The sequence below is a fragment of the Rhinoderma darwinii genome, chromosome 4, assembly GCF_050947455.1.
Source record: "Rhinoderma darwinii isolate aRhiDar2 chromosome 4, aRhiDar2.hap1, whole genome shotgun sequence".
NCBI classification, from domain to species: Eukaryota; Metazoa; Chordata; class Amphibia; order Anura; family Rhinodermatidae; genus Rhinoderma; species Rhinoderma darwinii.
The window spans coordinates 176,388,947-176,411,532 of NC_134690.1; the positions used below are offsets into that span (position 1 = coordinate 176,388,947).

At 41.3% G+C, this 22,586-nt stretch overlaps 1 protein-coding gene across 6 annotated transcripts in view; it reads left to right on the top strand.

Annotated features, from left to right (window-relative positions):
* Positions 1–22,586, top strand: part of ARHGEF10 (Rho guanine nucleotide exchange factor 10) — a 231,347-nt gene that overhangs the window by 138,426 nt on the left and 70,335 nt on the right. For 4 of the 6 annotated variants that reach the window (XM_075861927.1, XM_075861926.1, XM_075861929.1 and 1 more), the window contains 5 exons: positions 713–829; positions 3,686–3,778; positions 7,215–7,385; positions 9,839–9,984; positions 12,371–12,543. In XM_075861927.1, the coding sequence (XP_075718042.1) occupies positions 713–829; positions 3,686–3,778; positions 7,215–7,385; positions 9,839–9,984; positions 12,371–12,543 (700 nt within the window). The remainder of the gene's footprint in view (positions 1–712; positions 830–3,685; positions 3,779–7,214; positions 7,386–9,838; positions 9,985–12,370; positions 12,544–22,586) is intronic. The other 2 variants (XM_075861928.1, XM_075861930.1) reach the window with 1 other exon arrangement.

The following is a 22,586-nucleotide window of genomic DNA, read 5'->3' on the forward strand; positions in this document are numbered from 1 at the left end:
CGTTGTTTTAACTGATATCACCCTGACACATTCATTTGAATGGGGCCATGCACACTTCCGTTCAGCCGTTCTGTCAAAAATAGGACCGGTCCTACTCCTGCCCATTTTTGACGGAACAGTCTCAGCCTTTTCATTGATTTGGTCCATGAAACAATGGACTGCACACGGAAGCCATTCGTGTGCGGCCCGTGTTTGACGGAACAGTCATTAGCGGCCGTACAATGAGTTAAGTATGAAACAGAGGACCAAAATCAAGACCCACCAGGTTTTTGTTGTTTCAAAGCATTTTCTTTTTTTTTTTAAATATACAGGTTATTTGTAGTACATCAAAACGACAATTCGCTGACGTCTGAGTGTGTGTGCCACTTTTATAGCGGGACCGTCCTATGATTGACAGTGTTAATAGGCAGCTCCTAATGAATACAATTAAGAAGGCAGTGGATGTGGAAGTTTAGGTACCAGTGTGTCATTGTAGATCTGGAATGTTTCACATCCACTGGGAACTGCCAAAAGTGAAGTCCCTAGAAACAACCGTACATGCACAGACTGTGCTCCGACATGGGCGGGCAGCTTTTCACATAGGCTTGTTGCTAAGAACTACATTATATACATTTTGTTGCTCTTAAACTTTGTAATGTGCAGCGAAATGAATGCCCAAAGCTTATTTTATATCTGGTACTACTGCGTCTCAATTCTTACCATTACTTTGCAGTTTTCAAAATCCATGGTACTTGATGCCTATAGCGAATATGTCAACAATTTCAGCACAGCCGTTGGGGTTCTCAGGAAAACATGTGCCACCAAACCAGCATTTTTTGAATTTTTAAAAGTAAGTGCATTTTTATATTCCTTTGTCCCACTTACTACTTGTGTATACTCTTTATTACAGTGTTATAGTATGCTTTCTTCTTTCTGTTCGTAAATGGGTAGCCCCATCAGGACAACCATCTTTCTCGAATAATCTCCTTCTCTGCGAGCAGGTCAGCGAAGGTCCAGCTGCTGGAGCCCACGACAATCCGTTGTTTATTGCTGGAGGATGTGGGCCATGAGGACTGATGAAGTATTACGTCGCGCTGAGTCTTTCAGAGTGAGCCGCTCTCAACACTAGCTAATGGGGAAGGTCTGAGCAGGGTCCCCCCCCCCCCTTGTATGATTTCCATATACCCCAATAAAAGTGGTTGTCCTGATGGGAGAACCTCTTTTAAGTGGCTATACACTCCTCAATTTGCCACAGATCCAAAGACCTATTTTTCTCTAGGGGCGCTAGTTATCAAAAGGGAGTTCGGTATCTGCAGCGATAGGAATGTGTTGAATTGCATATGTGATTTCTTGTACAATTTCTGATTCTGAATGTACCAATTGTGGCGTTTTATCCGCAACAATTGAGTAAAGTAAGGATGACCCCAACCAGGTCAGAAGTGATCTATAATAATAGTTACCAATCCACTTTTCTGGTTATTTGTTGCGTCTGTGACTAGCTGTGCTGACTTCACAAGTGACTTGTATTGCACAGGGTGTTTCATGAGTGTCACAGATCGTAGGCAATGTATAGGGCCAGCAAATGAAATGGGAGATACTGGGATGCATTGAAAGAATTGTGGCTTGTCCCATTGAGCAGCAGCCCTTTCGGTTGCCAATTTTGCATCCGCTTTACTTCCAGGTTATATTGCACTAGAAGAATAACCAGAAATCGCTGATGCAGTGCCAGATCCTGGTGGCTGTATTCCTCTCCTTGGCAGCCAGTACCAGAAATACTGACACCATGTATAGATAGTGGCTACCAGCTGCTCTTTTCATTGTAGCTAAAACATTGTAAACCCAAACTTTCCAGCGGTGGGTCATATGCTGTGTTGCTAAGCAGTAGCCGGAACATGTTCGGACTGGGCCTTAAAGGGGTTAAAAGAAAAAAGGATCTGCTATTTTCCTGAAGGAGCGCCACACTTGTCCATTGACTGCGCAGCTTCATGAATGACTCTCCGTAAATCTAATAAAGTTCAGAGTTCCCAACCTTATCCGGGTGCCTTGGTGACTACAGTTTCTACCTTTTTGTTTTATGACCTATTTGAAGGAATGATGGAAAAGGAGATGTTCATTATGGAGATTCCCCTGCATTTAGAAACTATAACCGCGAGCTTTTAATATCTCCTCAGTAGACAAAAATAGATCCAGAGTTTACGTGTAAACGTCCTCATTGACCTTTTTTTTTTCTGTCATTTCTACAGCGTCATGGAAACTAATTGTCATTATTTTTGCGTATTCTAAGTCCTGAAAGGTGATGTACTGTGTGTTTTGAATGTCTACAACGCGTGAAGTGGCGCTTTGTTCAGTGACATGCTTATAGTTATGTAGCATGTATGTAACGTTAAATGCTGGATATTCTTATTTTAGTAAAAATTGACTTCTGTGCTTTAACTCCCCGACATTTTGTACACATATACATTTCCACCTCCTAAATGCTACATTGGCCAAGTCAGCACCGCTATTGTTCTGTCAGAAGCTGTGAACTGCTCCCATAGTGGCCCGTCTGCTAATACCAGAGCACTCTCTATCCCATATACTGAAATATTTCAGTACAATTAATACTAGAGCTACGGACAATGCAAGGATTGCTCCACAAGGTACATAGAGGCATGTTATATGTAGAAGTCCTGGCGTTGGTTTATGCTTTGCATGCTGCTGTATATTTTTTTACTTTGTGTTTGATACATTTCAGGCAGGTTAAGATAATACTACTGCTAATAATATCCTACTCACATAACATAAGATTAAGGCCCTGTTCAGATGTGATGGATTTGTTCCAGATTTTTGGTGGGGATTTTGCACTGAAAATCTGTGACAAATTGCAGTATAATGAATGTGAATTGGGTTTTCTAAACCCTGTCCACGTGGAGTGGAAAAAAATCAGCCCAGAATTTGGGCATTCTGCAAATTTAAATCCACCAATTATGTTACGGAATTGCCGCAGATTCTCGTAGCTGTTTTTACACTTAGTTGTGCAAAGAGTGAGATGCGCCCCGAAATATAACCGCATATAATACATGCAGATTTTGCAATCGATTAGCTGCTGATTTGATGCAAAATCTGCAGCAGAAAAGCTTTTCCACCATCTCTTAACCAAGCCTGGTGTAGCCATGTTTCTGTGGACAATTGGATATTCTGTGGATCGTGATTAGCTCTGTCCTGTTTGAGGACATTAGAGAGGATTCTAGACCCCTGCTGGACCCCTCATCAATAACACATTGGCCCACACTTATTATTTTTGGTTTATCCTTCTAAATCCGAGGCGGGGGGACACAAGTAAACTCTATATGGAATGAGCCAATTTTCCCTAAGGTGGGTAAAAAACCCACAAGGCAATCAGACTGGTTCACCATTCGAAGCAAATGCCCGAGACAGCATGACCGTCATGAGCAGTTCATAGATTTAAAAATCGACGTGACTGAAGTTTGACAATTCTCACATCAGTCTTAAGTGGTGTGAGCATTTCCTATGTAGGTCCACTATTATGTCATCAGTAGATTTTTTTTTATTTGTGTTGTAACCGCTTGTACAGTAGAGTCATTTTCATGCCAATAAATCCGTTGTGTTATCTGAGAAATATTGCTCTCTGTAGTTGCACATAAAGGATTTGTCTATATAATACCTGTATTCTGGTCACTGATAAATATATGATCTTGTGTTACAGCAGAGTCAAGATTGCAGCTCTGATCGCATTACTCTATATGGGTTGATGATGAAGCCAATCCAGCGTTTCCCACAGTTTATCCTGTTGCTGCAGGTCAGTTTTCTTTGTATACTGGAAGCCTCCATGATCATCTGTTATCTGCAGGAAAACCAATCCAGGGCACAAATGAAAAGATAAAGGGAAATAAATGTGTAATCTCAATTTCTAAACGGTCAGAATATTTAATATTCATTTCTGCCAAATTTTATGAATAAACTTCTTCTTCTTGCCTTTTAAATTAAGTCATCACCTGCCTGCCTTATACCCTTCATATAGCTCAGCTAAATGAGAGCAGAGTCACAGCCAGGGGAATAGGTTAAAGGGTAACTAAACTTTCAGAAAACCTCTGACCTGTCAGTGACCTGTGAGAAGTTTTGATTGGTGGGGGTCTGAGCACGGAGACCCCCACCGATCACTAAAACAAAGCGACAGAAGCGCTCGGGTGAAAGCTGAGCCGCTTAGTTTCTGAATGGCTTTTTTTGGAAAGCCGAGCAGTTGGTGTACAGGCCCATAGGGTTTCTACTGAGTCCGTGCACCGTTACTTCGGCATTCCAAGAAAAGCCGATCAGGAACCAAGGGACTCGGCGCTCACTCGTGCGCTTCTGCCGCTTTGTTTTAGCGATTGGTGGGGGTCTCAGTGCTCGGACCCCCACCAATCAAAGTTTCTGACGTGTCACTATGACATGTCAGAAGTTTTCTGAAAGTTTAGTTACCCCTTAAGTTCTACTTTATGAACCCATGAAGACGGATGCTTTATAAATGATATTGCAGTTTTATTTCTTCATTGTGGTTGCTCTCCTGGTACTACATATAATTCAGTATTTCATATGTGCTTTGTGTTCAGATAATAGGAAAGAAAGTAAAATTGTGGCAATGGAAAGCCTTGGTAGAGAAATTGGTTTTCAATAACATTACAATCTACATATTGTTTCTATGTTGATTGACGAGTGCACAACAAGCACTAATAATTTGCCTTCACCAAATGTCGCCAAAGAGGGAGTATGCTCGCACTACCCTCTCTGCATGACACTTCAGTGCACCAAATTCTGGGAGACCTGACCGTCTTCATCTTAATATGAAGTTAAAACTGGTAAACAATCAAAAAGATACATGGTGTCTGGCACATTAATACCAACCCACAATTTATTACAAATCTATAAAAAAGCAAGGAGCATCTTATTGCCTCGGAAAATATAAAACAGGCTTACATGTTTTGAGCTGGCTCACCCAATGTATTACAACTCCTGTGTAGACACCGAACAGGGTGAGCTGATCAACTTTTTTGTTTTAATACAAATGGTAAACAATATTTGTATAATGTGCGTTGAGTAGTAAATCGCCAGTCATTATACAATAAGACATAAATTTGCGTATTAAAGCAACAGTGTGTTCTACACGGTTTACATTCTCATTTAAAGACGCACTCCGTCAATTTTGTTTTATTGAACATATCTTGCTAAGGCTTCGTTCACATCTGCGCCAGGGCTCCGTTCCGACGTTCCGTCTGAGGTTTTCATCGGAATGGAGCCCTGACTGACACAAACAGAAAACATAGGTTTCCGTTTCTATCACCATTGATTTCAACGGTGACGGATCCTGTGCGAATGGTTTCCGTTTGTCCCGGTAGTGCAATGGTTCCTTCGTTTTGAGTCATAGTCGACTACTCTTGATTCCGTCAAAAAGACGGAACCCTTGCACAACGGAGGTGACGCAGATGTGAACATAGCCTAACTCACTAGCAATATTCTTGCAGTGTCATTCGTTCCCAGCTCAGTTGCATCTATACATTTTGAACCCTTTCATTATGGGTATCTGTGTCATGTGATCTTTGTCTGACCACCAGAATAGACCATGCTCTTATGTGTAGACATGAGGTCACTCTCTCCTTTGTGGCTGACTTCTTGTGAACTACAGGATTACATTATCACCTATCAAATCTCTCCAGGCATCTCTGAGACCCCTCCCTACCCAGCTTCACCCTCCTTGTTTCTCTGTGTGTCCTGTCCCCCCATGCATATAGTTCTGCTGAAGAGATTATTTCTGCCCTATCTAAGAGAGCAGGAGTGCAGTGCTTATAATAGGGGAGTCTATACAATGATTATCTGCAGAGTTCTTAAACTCCCCTGACTCACACTAACTGTCTTTTACTATCTTTAAGTGCTGTGTGCAGAATCCCCAGTGTATTTCTATGAGATGCAGCTTCACACTGCTACCCCGGTCTCCTGCTTGTAAGAGCTGACAAATGTATTAAATGTATTACAAATGTATTACAGGAGGCAGAGGAAAGCAGTGTGCGTCTGTATCACATAGAACTTCAGTACACACACTGCAGTCTCCGTATAATCCTGCGTCACTGATCTATCACCTGCTGCACTTATATAGGACTCGGGACAGAGCAAGTCCAGTGTGAGGGCTTTGCATCCTCTGCAAAACCAGAGGCATCATGGGAAATGTAGGCTGCATTAGGGGGGACCATTTTAAAGGGGACGAGGGAACCAAGATGGCACATCAACTAAAATAGGTATACACAAGAGCCTCTACATTGTTATTTAATAATAGCCTATGCTGCACTATATAGGGGGAAAAAAATGCTGGAGTGCTTCTTTAAAGAGGCTCTGTCACCAGATTTTGCAACCCCTATCTGCTATTGCAGCAGATAGGCGCTGCAATGTAGATTACAGTAACGTTTTTATTTTTAAAAAACGAGCATTTTTGGCCAAGTTATGACCATTTTTGTAGTTATGCAAATGAGGCTTGCAAAAGTCCAAGTGGGTGTGTTTAAAAGTCCAAGTGGGCGTGTATTATGTGCGTACATCGGGGCGTTTTTAATACTTTTACTAGCTGGGCGCTCTGACGAAAAGTATCATCCACTTCTCTACACAACGCCCAGCTTCTGCCAGATCACGCTGTGACGTCACTCACAGGTCCTGCATCGTGTCAGACGAGCGAGGACACATCGGCACCAGATGATTCTGCAGCAGCATCGGCGTTAGCAGGTAAGTCGATGTAGCTACTTACCTGCAAACGCTGATGCTGCTGCAGAATCAACTGTAGCCTCTGGTGCCGATGTGTCCGACACGATGCAGGACCTGTGAGTGACGTCACAGCGTGATCTGGCAGAAGCTGGGCGTTCTGAAGAGAAGTGGATGATACTTTTCGTCAGAGCGCCCAGCTAGTAAAAGTATTAAAAACGCCCCGATGTACGCACATAATACACGCCCAGTTGGACTTTTACTTTTAAACACACCCACTTGGACTTTTGCAAGCCTCATTTGCATAACTACAAAAATGGTCATAACTTGGCCAAAAATGCTCGTTTTTTAAAAATAAAAACGTTACTGTAATCTACATTGCAGCGCCGATCTGCTGCAATAGCAGAGAGGGGTTGCAAAATCTGGGGACAGAGCTTCTTTAAGCAAGCAGACTGATCTTGTGCTGTAACTCCTAGACTTTGCATTGCTCTCATGACACTTTGGATTTTTTTATGCAGGATATGTTGAAAAACACAATGAAAGGTCACCCTGATCGCCTTCCCCTTCAGATGGCTCTTACAGAGCTGGAAACTTTAGCAGACAAACTCAATGAGCGGAAACGAGACGCAGATCAACGCTGTGAAATTAAGCAAATTGCTAAGGCAATGAATGAAAGGTATCTCAACAAGGTTAGTCACTATGGTAATAACATGACAAAGTATGACTATATGTGCCTACACAAGCATATCAAAAAAATGTAGCCTAAGGGCATGACTTTAGTGACATTTTTCAGTGTGCTATCATTTTTTTAAAAATTTTCGTGAATCCGTGTGTCCATTCTGAAAATTCTAGAACGGGTCCTATTCCTATCCGTTATTGCGAATCCGTCACGCCCATTGTATTCAATGGTTCATTAAAACAGCAAACCACACACTGAAGCCATTTTGGGTGCGGTCTGGGTTTTGTGGATCCGTGTTTTGCGGTCGTATAAAAGGTCACGGATGTGTGCATGAGCCTCTAAACTGAAAAGAGTTTTAGAACAATGTTGCATTGCTCTGATTAGTTATCATAAAAAAATGACTTTTACATAATCTACTTTTAACGATCACAGCAGTTTTTTTTGTTTTTTTTTTATGGAGAAAATCTTTCTGCTTGATTTGAAAATTGATCTATGTATATTGGGGACACTAGGTGAGCAACCTGTGTGTATACTGCAATATTTAGTCTTAAAGGGGTTGACTAGGATTGGAAAAACTTGGCTGCTTTCTTTCAAGAACAGTGCCACACCTGTCCATGGGTTGTGTGTGGTATTGCTGCTCTGCTCTGTTGAAGTGAATGGGGCTCAGCTGCAATAACACACACAACCCATGGACATGAGTGGTGCTGGTTTTGGAAGTAAGTAAAAATATTTTTCTAATCCTGGACAACCCCAATAATGGTTACCATATATACCCTTAGACAATGTTCTCAGAATTCTCATAACTCTTCTTAACCTCCTGAAGTTCTTTTACAATTTTCCAACCAACCAACAAATGACCGTCATCATTTGCAGTATCTGCAAATCGCTCAATGATTTGCATGCACGATTAATTTTCACCATTGATGAACAATAGTTTTGTGTTTTTTTTTATCCTTTTTGTGCATTCAGACTAGACGATAATCCTGACCGCATGGAAATAAATGAAGTGTTACAATTATTTTGTGCTGGTTTAACAGGTTTAACTTTTTTTTACTTGTTCTGCTCGAGTTATTAGAGTTGTAGTGAAAAAGTATGGAAATAAAATATATAGTTTCAGGGTTATGGTTTTGCTATTTTTACATATTTAATATTAAATCTTGCAAAACGTCCCTACTGAAGCAATTCATAATGTGTTTTTCATATGTTCACACGTATTTTTGCTGTTTTTATAGATGAGAGCAAGTTAGTTTGTTCTAGGAGTACTGGTTTAATACAGCATATACCACTTCCGCGGCAATCATTCTGCGTTCCCTTTCCGGTCTATGTTCGCAACACTGCATCGATGACGTGACTTCTCAACATGTGAACGCGGCATCAAAGTGGACATCCTGCTGCAGCAATTCTAGAGCATTGCTAAAAACATAAAACCCTTGTTTAACTTTATAAAACAAGGACCCCGGCCACCCCAGTGTGACAAGTTGTTGGTGGGTCCTCCGGGTGCATACCTCTTGTGGGAAAATTGTCACAGAGAAAAGGTGATTCATGTGGATGACAACCAATCAGAGTTCACCTTTCATTTTTCTACTCTGCATTGGAAACAATGAAACGTGGTTTGGTTGGTAGAGGCAACAATGCCACTCGTCTCTTTTATCGGAGGCACTTTTGATACAGTACATGAGGTCTGGTGTGTTGCCTGTCATCTGCATGAATAATAGAATGTTTACCTATATACTAGTGGGTTCTCCATCTCTATTCATGTCAATAAATTGACGAGCTTTTCAGTGTGCATTACATGGTACAGCTTTTACATGCCGCTCCATAAATGAATCGTAGCTGATGCTCTGCCAGGCCTCTGACAGGAATGAAGTGGGCGTTAAAGTGTAACCATGGTAAAGCATTTCTCATTTAATGAAGAATTCTCAAACCCATGAAATAAATTCATGGAAAATGTCATTTTGTCGATTTATCTCATGTTCTTCAGCAGGCTTCCCTCCAAAATGTCAGCGGTTTACAGCATCAAATAGATAGATATCAAGATATATAATATAATAAATTTAATTTTTTTACCCCATTTGAAAACATATTGGGGTCTTTTCCCATCCAGTGGTAAATAAATGAATATTGCACTTATTGTTTATTTTTTTTCTATCTAAATACAGTTTAGGTAAAACAATTTCTGTGCTGATTCAATACACCTTTTTTTTTTCACCTGCTTCCCTTCATCGCACAGCCATAGAGTTATATGATAAGAGGTTTATCACCTGCAGGCAAGACTAGGGCTACTTACTGCATAGTCATTTATTACTGATTTCTGTAGAAGACCTCACTAGTGGTGACTGCGGTTGTGGTCGGAATGTAGTTTCATATTATACGTTTTTATTTTGTTTTTGTTTTTTGCATTTTTTTTGTGGAATTTCTAAAGTATATTGTGTCAATTTTTTTCTATATTCTCTTGAAACGTAGCTTCTCAGTAACGGAAGCAGATATCTTATCCGATCAGAGGACATGGTAGAAACCGTGTACAACGAGAAGGGCGAAATATTGAAAACTAAACAGAGACGTCTCTTCATGCTGAATGATGTACTGATGTGTGCCACAGCTAATGCAAGGTTGGTCCTATGGATGACGTATTATTCCAAGTTATTCCGCCAGAAATAGCATTATAATAGCCGTAACAAGTGAAGGGACGAAGAGTCCTGCTAAAATGGAGATCTATTTCTAGGATGTAAATACAGGTTCTAGGAATGTTCACAACTGCTTTGTGATACATTGTTTTTTAATTGTAATACAGGTTATTTTGTCTCAATTAAGAGCAGCCCACTTGCATCTCTAGTAGTTGTCATACCCTGGCAGGTCATACTGCATGTTGTTATTGGCCAGCAGATGGCAGCAGATTACACTTGTAGAAAGCAGCCTCTGCTGAATCTGAACCATTGTGTGATGGGTTTTACCTGTGCACATCTAGTTTTATGTCACAAAATGATGAGAACATAGAAATGAAAGCAGAAGGGAGTAAGATGAATATTGTATTCATATGTACACCTGCAACTAGGGATGCACGATGCATCGAAACTTCGATACTGTTTCGATGCTGTGCATCCCCAAACGGTTCGAAACCGTTATTTCAGGTATTTCGATACTAAGCTGCGCGGCCACAAACCTAAGTATAGTAATAAATGAATGTATGAGAGCGGGGCTGCGGCTGTGTAATACAGAGTCCTGACAAGTCCGTGTCGTGAGGATGATGCGATGCGGCCAGCGCTGCACTAATGAGCGGCGGTACTAAAGACCGAACATGTTCTGTCTTCAGTGCCTGAACCGCCGCACATTAGTGCGCCGCATCCCCCTCATGCTGACCGCGTGCGCACTTAATGTCAGGAGCTGGGCCATGGCTGTATTACACAGCCACAGCACCGCTGTGGAGATCAGAGAAACGTCTCCTCTCCGCCGCTATTCCCCTGAATGCTGCGATCAAAGCTGACTGCAGTATTCAGGGGAAAATGAGAAGGGGGATGCCCCTTGGATCGCATCACAGGAATCCCAGTGATACGATTGAGGAACATACCATATATGGGCAGACAGCCCACGGTCCATTGAAGTACCCCAGGGCATTCTTACCATATTTCCTGTTAGGGCATACTTAGGTATGTCCTAACAACTGCCTGTGTACTATCCGTATATAGATATATGCCAGTACATTAAAGTATAAAAATAAAGTAAAAACAAAAGTAATGTTAAATTAAAAAAATTACACATACACCTTTTTTTACAATAAACGTTAAAATAAGTCTCAATACATAAAATACACACATTTGTTATTGGCGCGGCCGTAATAACCCGCACAACATTTTTTTTTTTGCATCATTTATGATGTGTACGCTGTAAAAAAATAAAATAAAAACTGCTTTCTATCACTTATTTATGTGAGGCATGAGGTGTGATGATGAATTTAGCCTCCATGTGCCTCACATTGATAGTAATTAACCCCATCATGTACCTTACATATTAACCCATTATGACTGAGAAACCTGATGGGGTTAATTACTATTAATGTCAGGCACATTCAAAATTCATGATCGCACAACCTGCCTCACATCAGAAAACTGAAGAGCTTTTTTAGATTTTATTACTGTTGGCAAAGTATCGTTTTGGTATCGAAATCACAATACTACACGAAGTATCGGTATCGAAGTCCAAATTCTGGTATTGTGACATCACTACATGCAACTGCATTATCGGGTCCCTCGTGTATACTAAAAATATCCATATGAAACCGATTTTAATATTTGCATGATCTTCGTTTTCTTGTGAGAATGAGAAACGTCTCTTATAAAAGTGAATAATGCTCAATAGTGTAATAAATTTATGCGGATATAATACTGGTGTCTTAAAGGCTATGTCTTAAAGTCCGTGTGTTTGGTGCAACTCTCAAATTAATCTTTATTCAAAATTATTTTTACTTTTTGAGATACAGCTGCTCTGTATTCTGTATACAGAACAGCTGTATCTTTTGCGAAGACCTGAATCAGTCAGTACCGTGGACCTGACTGGTTCAGTGTTAGCGGGTCCTGCGCGTCCCTGACACGGAGTATCCACCTGTAATCTGTCAAATCTGAGTTATAAACTTAGATGTGATGGATAACCGCTGGATGCTGCGTGACCCACTTTCACTGAATCTGTCAGTCCCGTGGATCTGATGGGAGCAGGATTTAGCGAAAGATACAGCTACACTGTATAGAGAATACAAAGCAGCTTTATCTCAAACCGTAAAAATAATTTTTAATAAAAACTAATTTGAAAGTTGCATCACTAACTATATTTTATAAAAAAAAAAAAACACTTTCAAAATTTGACATGGCCTTTAAATACAGATGTTCTAGTTTTGAAATTAATCTGGTCTTACATACTGTATATGCCTTTGCACACTGTGCGTATCTGTGTCTGACTTTTTTATGATCTGGTAGAAGTCATTTAGAGCCTTTCTTTCTATCTTAGATCCTCTAATGAAGGCAGTAATATGGTAACAACAAGTCAAAAGTATTTACTAAAATGGAGTGTGCCCTTGGGCCACGCTGAAGTTATTGAATATGGCGAAAGTGAAGAACAAGGAAATCAGTCTCGGTTTTCTTCTTTGCATGCAGCTGACAAAGTTGTTTGTGTTAAACCAAGTAAGTGCCTAATAAACCTATGAGACAATAAATTGCAGTCTTTTGGGAATATCATTCTATACAGTGAGGGTATGTTCACTCGCAGTGGTTTCAGACGTAATTCAGGCATTTTACGCCTCGAATTACGCCTGAAAAAACGCCCCTAATACGCCTACAAACATCTGCCCATTGCTTTCAATGGGTTTTACGGTGTTCTGTTCCCACGAGCCTTTATTTTACACATCGCTGTCAAAATACGGTGTGTAAAATGACGGCTCATCAAAAGAAGTGCAGGACACTTCTTGGGACGTTTTTGGAGGCGTTTTCCATTTACTCCCTTGAAAAACTGCTCCAAAAACGGCCGTGAAAAACGCGAGTTGTTAAAAAAAAATGTCAGAAAATCAGGAGCTGTTTTCGCCTGAAAACAGCTCCGTATTTTCAGACGTTTTTGCTAACTGCGTGTGAACATACCCTTCCTATTGAGTTTTCAATACGCCTTTTATACCATAGACTACTTCCTAAGAAGTCTATGCAAGTGTTTCATCTATTTAGTTTTGTTCTCAGATTCAATTATGTAGAAGAAAAATATGTTTTTACGTTTTGGTAAATATTGTAGCCGGGGCTGTATTTGCCACTAGGCACTCGAGATTGCCTGTAAAAGTAATTTTTTTTAATTCTAATTTTCCCATTGTCTGTATTTTATAATAATCCTGTAATTTTGCAGTATGAACTTGCATTATCTTGCAGGTGAACTGACGGACTCCTGTAAAGTACTTAGATGCATCCAAGCTGCATTTAGAAAACAATGCAAAATGTTATATAAAGATATATATTATAAAAATTATTAATCTAAAGTACGTTCATTTGCCAAAAAAGAAAAAATATTGTAAAGGTTTTCATAGCTTTTAAAGTATGTTCCCCTTGTGATGAATACAGTACAAAGTGACACAAAATAGGCATGCCCAAGATACTCTCCTACAGCTAATGGGGGCAATTTACAATGTGCTACGCAATTGCAATATTTTGTGAAAAGTGGTTAAAGCGTACCTCCAATGACATTTGCCTAAAAATCTTTTTTGCCCCCTCGATGAATTTTTTCCCATAGTCAGCCAGATACAATAAAGCTGCAGCAGGCTAGCATTACCAGGGTGGGAAAGGCCATCTATTTGGGCCCTTCCAGCCTAATAATACCAGCTTGTGGCTGCCGCAGTGACCGGCCATCACTTCAGACGGTCGGTTGCTGGATAGTACCTGGCTCTTCACGGTACCCTTGGTGGCAGTGAGTATCGGCATAATAATGGGGAGTTAGTGTTAGCCTTTTCACCTGCTAACACTAAACCCCGCCTTAGTTATGGACGCTGTCAACCAGACAGCGGCTATTACTAAGGCAGTAGTAATAAAGTTAAAAGAAAACACAGACTCCTATAAAAATATATTTTATTTAAATAAAAGCCCCCCAAACAACCATCGTTAACCATTTTAAAAGCAAAACAAATATAAGGCCCCATTCACACCATGTTATTGTCTTACGTTTATCGTGTACGTAGGGAAAGCTCCCGATGTACACGATAATCGTCTTCATAGAACTCCATTATCCCGACGGAGAATAAAAGCGTGTCCTTTTGGTCTCCGCTGGGCTGGTATACGTCGGTATACTCCAGAGTCGGTATCTCTTGGCAGAGCATTAGTAGAGGCTTTGGCCCTGGGAAAGCTCCTGACGTCACTCTCCATATATGGACAGTGACGTCAGGAGAAATTCTGGAGTCCCTGGGCAGAGCACTAAATGATGGAAATAAAATAAAAAATAAAAAAACTACTCTAAGTTAAAACTTATTTTTGCAGTACTACATGCTAAAATGGTTCCAGAAGCTATTTGCAGACTTTGTTCAATTTCTGAATAACAGCCGGAATTATTTTCCATAATTATTTACTTAATTAAAAACTGTTATGCAGTACGAACTGCAGGAATCTATTAGGGGTTTACAATGAAAGTTACAATCCCGCTCCCTTATATGAAATACCAAAGTGATACCAAATACTTGAACCATCAGTCTTAACCCCTTCCTGACATCTGCCGAACATGTATGGCAGAAGTCGGAGGGGGAAGTATGCAGCGGCCTCCATGCATTGTGGGTGTCAACTGTGTATTACTGTTAGAGAGAATTCTGATCACGCCGGTTTAACCACTTCCCGACCGCCCACAGTAAATTCACGTTGGCACTTGCTGGGCTCTACAGCACCAACCTGAATTCATGGTGGGTGTTAAAAGCGCGATCCGAGTGTCTCAGAGTAGTACTGACACCCGGATCGCGCTGTTATCCCCTGCCTCTGGTCCCGGAGACATGATCGGGACCTAATTGGTTCAGGTCCCGGTCATGTGATCGCAGGGAAAGTTTGTTGTAGCAACGAACTGGAAAGTTTGTTCCTACCACAAACTTTCCCGGGGACCGATTGCGGGTGTACTGCAGTTGGTTGCATGGCAAAACCGGAGGCCATACAACATCCTGCGGGCCTGCCATGCACGGCAGCCTATGAGAACCAGCCGGAGTAATACAAATGTAAAAATGTAAAAACAAGTTATAAGTTACAAAAAAAATAATTCTTTTTTTCCTATAATAAGTCTTTTATTATAGGAAAATAATGAAAATGTTAAAAAAAACAAGTACACATATTTGGGATCACCGCGTTCATAACGACCCAAACTATAATATAATTTTTCCCGCACGGTGAACACCGTAAAAAAAATAATTAAAAAGCAATGTCACAATCACTATTTTTTGGTCATCAACCCTCCCAAAATATAGAATAAAAAGTGATCAAAAAGTCGCATGTACCCTAAAATGGTACCAATGAAAACGAAAGATTGTTCTGCAAAAAATATGTCCTCACACAGCTCCGGTGAAGAAAAAAAATAAAAAGTTCTCAGAATATAGCGACAGAAATTGTGCATTGTCCAAAAGCGGATAAGATCGGGCGCCAATTATCAGTGCGACATCGGCCACATATCTGCGGATTATTATTTATTTACCCCATTATTATAACCTCTTATTATGCCCTGATGTACTCTGCACAGCTTACTTATGCCCCCACATTATAAACTGAAATACCAGAAAAACCCCATACAGAACAGTTACCACGCAAAATCTGCGCTACAAATGGCGCTCCCTCCCTTCTGAGCCCCACAGCGTGCCCAAACACCAGTTTACGTCCACATATGATATTTTATATCCGGGAGAACCCGCTCAACATTGTATGAGGTATTTGTCTTCAGTGGCACAAACTGGGCACAACATATTGTGCATTAAAGTGGCATATCAGTTAAAAATTTTAATTTTCACTTTGCACCATCCACTGCGCATTAACGCCTTCGCTCACTACGACTTAATAGCATGTCGTGGTGCGGGGGGGGGGGGTTATATATGGAACGGGCTCATGCGCTGCGCCCGCTCCATGTTCTGCAGGTGTCAGCTGTGTAATACAGCTGACACCCGGGACTAACGGACAGGAACGGCGATCGCGCTGTTACAGGAGCCTGTAAAAATGATATTATACTGCAATACATTAGTATTGCAGTGTATTGTACCAGCGACTTAATGATAGCTCGTTCCAGTCCCCTAAAGGGAGTTTTCTGAGGTTTCCACGGTTTTGGTACCTCAGGGGCTTTGCAAATGCGACATGACACCCGAAAACCATTCCAGCTAAATTTGAGCTCCAAAAGCCAAATATTGTTCCTTCCCGTGAGTCCTGCCGTGGATCCAAACAGCAGTTTATTACCACATATGGCGTATTGCTGTAATCAGGACAAATTGCTTTACAAATTTTGGGGTGATTTTTCTCCTTTATTCATTGTAAAAATTAAACATTTCTATGTTTTTTCAGAAAAAAGTAGATTTTCATTTTCACGGCCTAATTGCACTAAATTCAGCAAAAAAAACTGTGGGGTCAAAATGCTAACTATACCCCTTAAAAAAATTCCTTGAGGGGTGTAGTCTTCAAAATGGGGTCACTTTTGGGGGGTTTCCACTGTTTTGCTCCCTCCAGGGCATTGCAAACGCGACATGGCACTGAAAACCAATCCAGCAAAATCTGCGCTTCAAAATCCAAATGGCGCTCCTTCCCTTCTGAGCTCTGCCGTGGGTCCAAACAGCAGTTTAGTACCACATATGGGGTATTGCCGTAATCGGGAGGAGTAGCTTTACAAGTTTTGGGGTGCTTTTTTATTCTTTATTCCTTGCAAATATTATTATTTTTTTATATATATTTTTTCCACAAAAAAGTAGATTTTCACTTTCACAGACAAACTCCAATAAATATAGCAAAAGACCTGTGGGGTCAAGATGCTAACTGTACCCCTAGATAAATTCCTTGAGGTGTGTAGTTTCCAAAACCGTGTCACTTTTGGGGGATTTCCACTGTTTTGGCACTACAAGACCTCTTCAAACCTGACATGGTGCCTAAAATATGTTCTAAAAAAAGGAGGCCCCAAAATCCACTAGGTGCTCCTTTGCTTCTAAGGCCGGTGTTTCAGTCTATTAGCATACTAGAGCCACATGTGGGATATTTCTAAAAACTGCAGCATCTGGGCAATAAATATTGAGTTGCATTTCTCTGGTAAAACCTTCTGTTAAAAAAAATTCTGTATTACAAATGAATTTCAGCAAAAAAAAAAAATATTTGTCAATTTCCCCTCTACATTGCTTTACCGTATTTTCCGGACTATAAGGCGCACCGGATTATAAGGCGCACTTTCTATGAGCGCCTTATAAGCAATCATGTTTCATATATAAGGCGCACTGGATTATAAGGCGCAGCACATTACCGTTAAATAAACCATTGCTCAGACTGCAAGTCAAAATTTATTACACTTTTTAACAATAACTTGCAACTGGTTCAGCTGTAATTGCAAATCAAAACGTTTAGGGTATGTGCACACACACTAATTACGTCCGTAATTGACGGACGTATTTCGGCCGCAAGTCCCGGACCGAACACAGTGCAAGGAGCCGGGCTCCTAGCATCATACTTATGTACGACGCTAGGAGTCCCTGCCTTGCTGCAGGACAACTGTCCCGTAGTATAATCATGTTTACAGTACGGGACAGTTGTCCTGCAGCGAGGCAGGGACTTCTAGCATCGTACATAAGTATGATGCTAGGAGCCCGGCTCCTTGCACTGTTCGGTCCGGGACTTGCGGCCGAAATACGTCCGTCAATTACGGACGTAATTAGTGTGTGTGCACATACCCTTACCGTACTTTTTCAGTTCATTCCTCCACCAGAAATCCATCAAATCCGTCATCTTCAGTGTCGGAGTTGAACAGTTGGGCGATTTCGGCATCAAGCATGGGGTCCTCCTCTTCATTATCCGAGTCGGTCTCGTTGCTGCTGCTAGGCTCTTCAGTGGTGATTCCAGCCTTCCTGAAAGCTCGGATGACACTGGAGACTGAGGGGAGGAGCATGGTGTGTGCTGTGGTATGCCGCCGCCGACCCCTGCCGCCCACGATAGAGGTAAAGGATCCTGTATGAACCCCTCTCTTTACTGTCGGGTTCATATATAAGGCGCACCGGATTATAAGGCGCACTTTCTATTTCTGAGAAATTCTCAGCATTTTATGTGCGCCTTATAGTCCGGAAAATACGGTAATTCCTGTGAAGCGCCTAAAGTGTTAAGAAACTTTCCGAATGCTGTTTTAATACTTTGAGGTGTGCAGTTTTTAATATGGGGTGATTTATGTGGTCTATCTAGTACATAAGGCCCTCAAAGCCACTTCAGAACTGAACTGGTCCCTGTAAAAATAGCCTTTTGAAATTTTCTTGAAAATGTGAGAAGTTGCTGCTAAGTTCTAAGCCTTGTCACGTCCTAGAAAAATAAAATAATGTTCAAAAAACGATGCAAATATAAAGTAGACATATGGAATATGTGAAATAGTAACTATTTTGTATGGTATTACTAAATGTTTTACAAGCAGATACATTTAAAATTAGAAAAATCATAATTTTTGCACATTTTCCCCAAATTTTGGTCTTTCACAAATAAGCAATGAATTTATTGACCACATTTTTCCACTAACATAAAGTACAATATGTCACGAGAAAATAATCTCAGTATCACTGGACTAGGCAAAAGCATTCCAGAGTTATTACCACATAAATTGACACATGTCAGATTTGGAAAAAAATGGGGCTGGTCCTGAGGGCCAAAATGAGCTCGGTCCTGAAAGGGTTAACTGCTTAGATGCCACAGTCCATTTAGTCCGCAGAATCTAAGCCGTTAGACAGAGGGTGACGGCCCCCTCTTTCTCCCCATTGCCCCTCAGCAATGCGATCACTGTGTTCCGATAGTTGTTTTGGCAGCCTGAGGGCCTAATAAAGGCCTCATTTCTGCGAGAGGAATTACAGAAAAAGGCCAATATACTGCAATACAAAAGTCCCTAGTGGTACCAAAAAGAAATTTAAATAAATAAAGTTTTAACAAATGTGCACGAGTACATTACAATAAAAGTACTATGTTTTTTTGTTCTTTTTTTTATAAAAAAACCTTTTCTAATTTTTCCTAGTTATGTAAACGATGAAAAAAAAGAAACCTAATTGGTATCGCTGCATCCGTAAAAGTCTGAACTATTCTAATATAACGTTAGTTATCTAACATGGTGAAAATCGAAAAAAACAACCCCAGGATTTCTGTTTTTTGGTCATTTTTGCCTCCCAAGCAAATTAAATAAAAAGGGATCAAAAAGTTGCATGTACCCATGAACATGAGCTTGCACCGCGCGATGCATGGGCTGTGGGCCTGTGAGGATGTAGTCCACAGCCGGTAAAGTACTGAGTATGCGCCGGACATAATGCAAGCGGTGGCGGAAGAGCAAGACTTCAGTGAAAGAAATGGTGACATCGCCATTGCCTGACGACATCAGTCATGGGCATTGGGCGAAGTTGGGGAGGGTTAGATGCATAGAGCAGGAGTACCTGCTGCGTATTCGGACTGCCCGAATGGCACTTGCAACCTAGTTTACGTATTGGAATAAAGTAGATTTTCTCTGAAAAGAGGGTAATAGAAAACAATACAAAAGTATGGTTGCATGGTTTTAAAAGCCCTACCAGACGGTACTTTGGTAGGCAAAAATTACCTGACAGATTAAATTCAATGGTGGAGTTAAAAACTAGAACTTGTCCTGCAAAAAAACAAAATAAAAGCCCTTATACTGTTATGTCGAAAGACAAATGAAAAAGTTATGGCCCCTAAGGGGGGATTTACACGAGCGTGTGCGTTTTGCGCACGCAAAAAAGCTGTATTTTGCGTGCGCAAAAGGCACTTAACAGCTCCGTGTGTCATGTTCATATGGTGCGCAGCTGCGTGCATTTCACGCAGCCGCCATCATTATGACACTCCGTTTGGAAGTTTGTACACAGAAAAGCACATGGTGCTTTTCTGTTTACATTCATTCTTTTACTGCTGTTGCGCGAATAACGCGTGTCCCACGGAAGTGCTTCCGTGTGGTGCGTGTGATTTTCACGCACCCATTGACTTCAGTGGGTGCGTGATGCGCGAAAAACGCAGAAATATAGGACCTGTCATGAGTTTTACGCAGCGGACTCGCGCTGTGCAAAAATCACTGACAGTCTGCACTGTCCCATAGACTAGCATAGGTCCGTGCGACCCGCGGACGTATTACACTTTCGTGTAAATCCGCCCTTAAAATGAGGGGGGAGGGAATCGGAAATTTTAAAATTACTGCAGCAGGAAGAGGTTAATCAGATGCATCTAAAGCCTCAGTCCCTTTTGAGACCTATCCGAAAAAATTTATTAACCCTTTTGCTGCAAAGGGTTTTTGAACAATTTACACCTAGTGGCCAGGACAATTTTCACACTTTGACATGTACAAATAAAACCTAAATTACAAAATAAAAAAATCATACTAAACCCCCAAACCTATATATGGCACATTGTCAAGATGCCACTCAACATTTAGACACAAAATTGCAGAATGGTGGCTGTGTAACTGCAATTTTTTGTATTTTTTTTTTTTTTTTTTTTAATTCGTAAAAATTTATATTTGTGGCTAAAAGTTTGATCCACGCAGAAAATCAGATGGACCACACATCCTAAAAATAACATTTTCAATATGTGCAGAGTTCAGACATACCATTTATGCCTAGGTCTACAGGCACATATTTTCATAAAATCACCAAAATTGAAGAGACTAAAAATGTGCTGTTGGCAGCCATGTGGAAGTCCACCTTCATGTATCTTTGTTACAAACAGGAATTATTTAAAAAGATAAGTCATTATAATATACATTTGCACCTAAAACTCACATACAAGCAGTTGTTTACACTTAGGCTGGATTCACACGAGGTCATTACGTCCGTAATTGACGGACGTATTTCGGCCGCAAGTCCCGGACCGAACACACTGCAGGGAGCCGGGCTCCTAGCATCATAGTTATGTACGATGCTAGGAGTCCCTGCCTCTCCATGGAACTACTGTCCTGTACTGAAAACATGATTACAGTACGGGACAGTTGTCCGGCAGCGAGGCAGGGACGTAATGACCTCGTGTGAATCCAGCCTTAGAAACAATGTAAAAATAATAGACCTAGATGTGCAAAGTTCATATATACCACATTTGTCTAAATCAACAAGAGTTTGTTGTCATGGCCGTGTCTGCCGCTCTAAGCTCCCGCCACATACTTAAAGAGGCTCTGTCACCATATTTTGCAACCCCTATCTGCTATTGCAGCAGATAGGCGCTGCAATGTAGATTACAGTAACGTTTTTATTTTTAAAAAACGAGCATTTTTGGCCAAGTTATGACCATTTTTGTAGTTATGCAAATGAGGCTTGCAAAAGTCCAAGTGGGTGTGTTTAAAAGTAAAAGTCCAAGTGGGCGTGTATTATGTGCGTACATCGGGGTGTTTTTAATACTTTTACTAGCTGGGCGTTCTGATGAGAAGTATCATCCACTTCTCTTCAGAACGCCCAGCTTCTGCCAGATCACGCTGTGACGTCACTCACAGGTCCTGCATCGTGTCAGACGAGCGAGGACACATTGGCACCAGAGGCTACAGTTGATTCTGCAGCAGCATCAGCGTTTGCAGGTAAGTAGCTACATCGACTTACCTGCTAACGCCGATGCTGCTGCAGAATCAACTGAAGCCTCTGGCGCCGATATGTCCTCGCTCGTCCGACACGATGCAGGACCTGGGGCAGGAAGTGAGTGACGTCACAGCGTGATCTCTCGAGAACACGCTGTGTGTCTGCACTGCCAGAAGCTGGGCGTTCTGAAGAGAAGTGGATGATACTTCTCGTCAGAGCGCCCAGCTAGTAAAAGTATTAAAAACGCCCCGATGTACGCACATAATACACGCCCACTTGGACTTTTACTTTTAAACACACCCACTTGGACTTTTGCAAGCCTCATTTGCATAACTACAAAAATGGTCATAACTTGGCCAAAAATGCTCGTTTTTTTTAAATAAAAACGTTACTGTAATCTACATTGCAGCGCCTATCTGCTGCAATAGCAGATAGGGGTTGCAAAATCTGGTGACAGAGCCTCTTTAACTCTCCTCAGCGTCTTATTTTTTTCAGGTAGAGCTTGCGCTGCTCCTCCTTTAACCTGGCCTGCGGCCTCCCTCGTTGCCATTCTCCTCCAGGCTCTCCGTCGACATCTAGTGCGCGCGCGTGCGCTGACTCTTCCTGCCAATTCATCAAGATTTCCCTTTGCTTTGGACCTGAGCAATTAAGTTCTGTACTTTGACTGCCACCTGCCCTGATCTTATGCCTTTTTACTGTTCTGACAATACTCTTCCTGCCTTGACCTTTGGCGCATCTTACCGTGAGTGACAGTCTACTGCTTCCTCGACCTCTGCCTGTATAGACTGTGTATTTGCCCACTGTTTCGGAAACGTACTCTGTTCATGTCAGCCGTTGCCAATGGGGACTACTTTGGGGATAATGACCTAGGGATTCCAAGCATCCAAGTCCACAAGTCCGTATTAACTCTCTGGTTGAGCCTCTTGCCCGTTTCACTGGCAACACCGTGAGTTCACACCACCCTCTGTT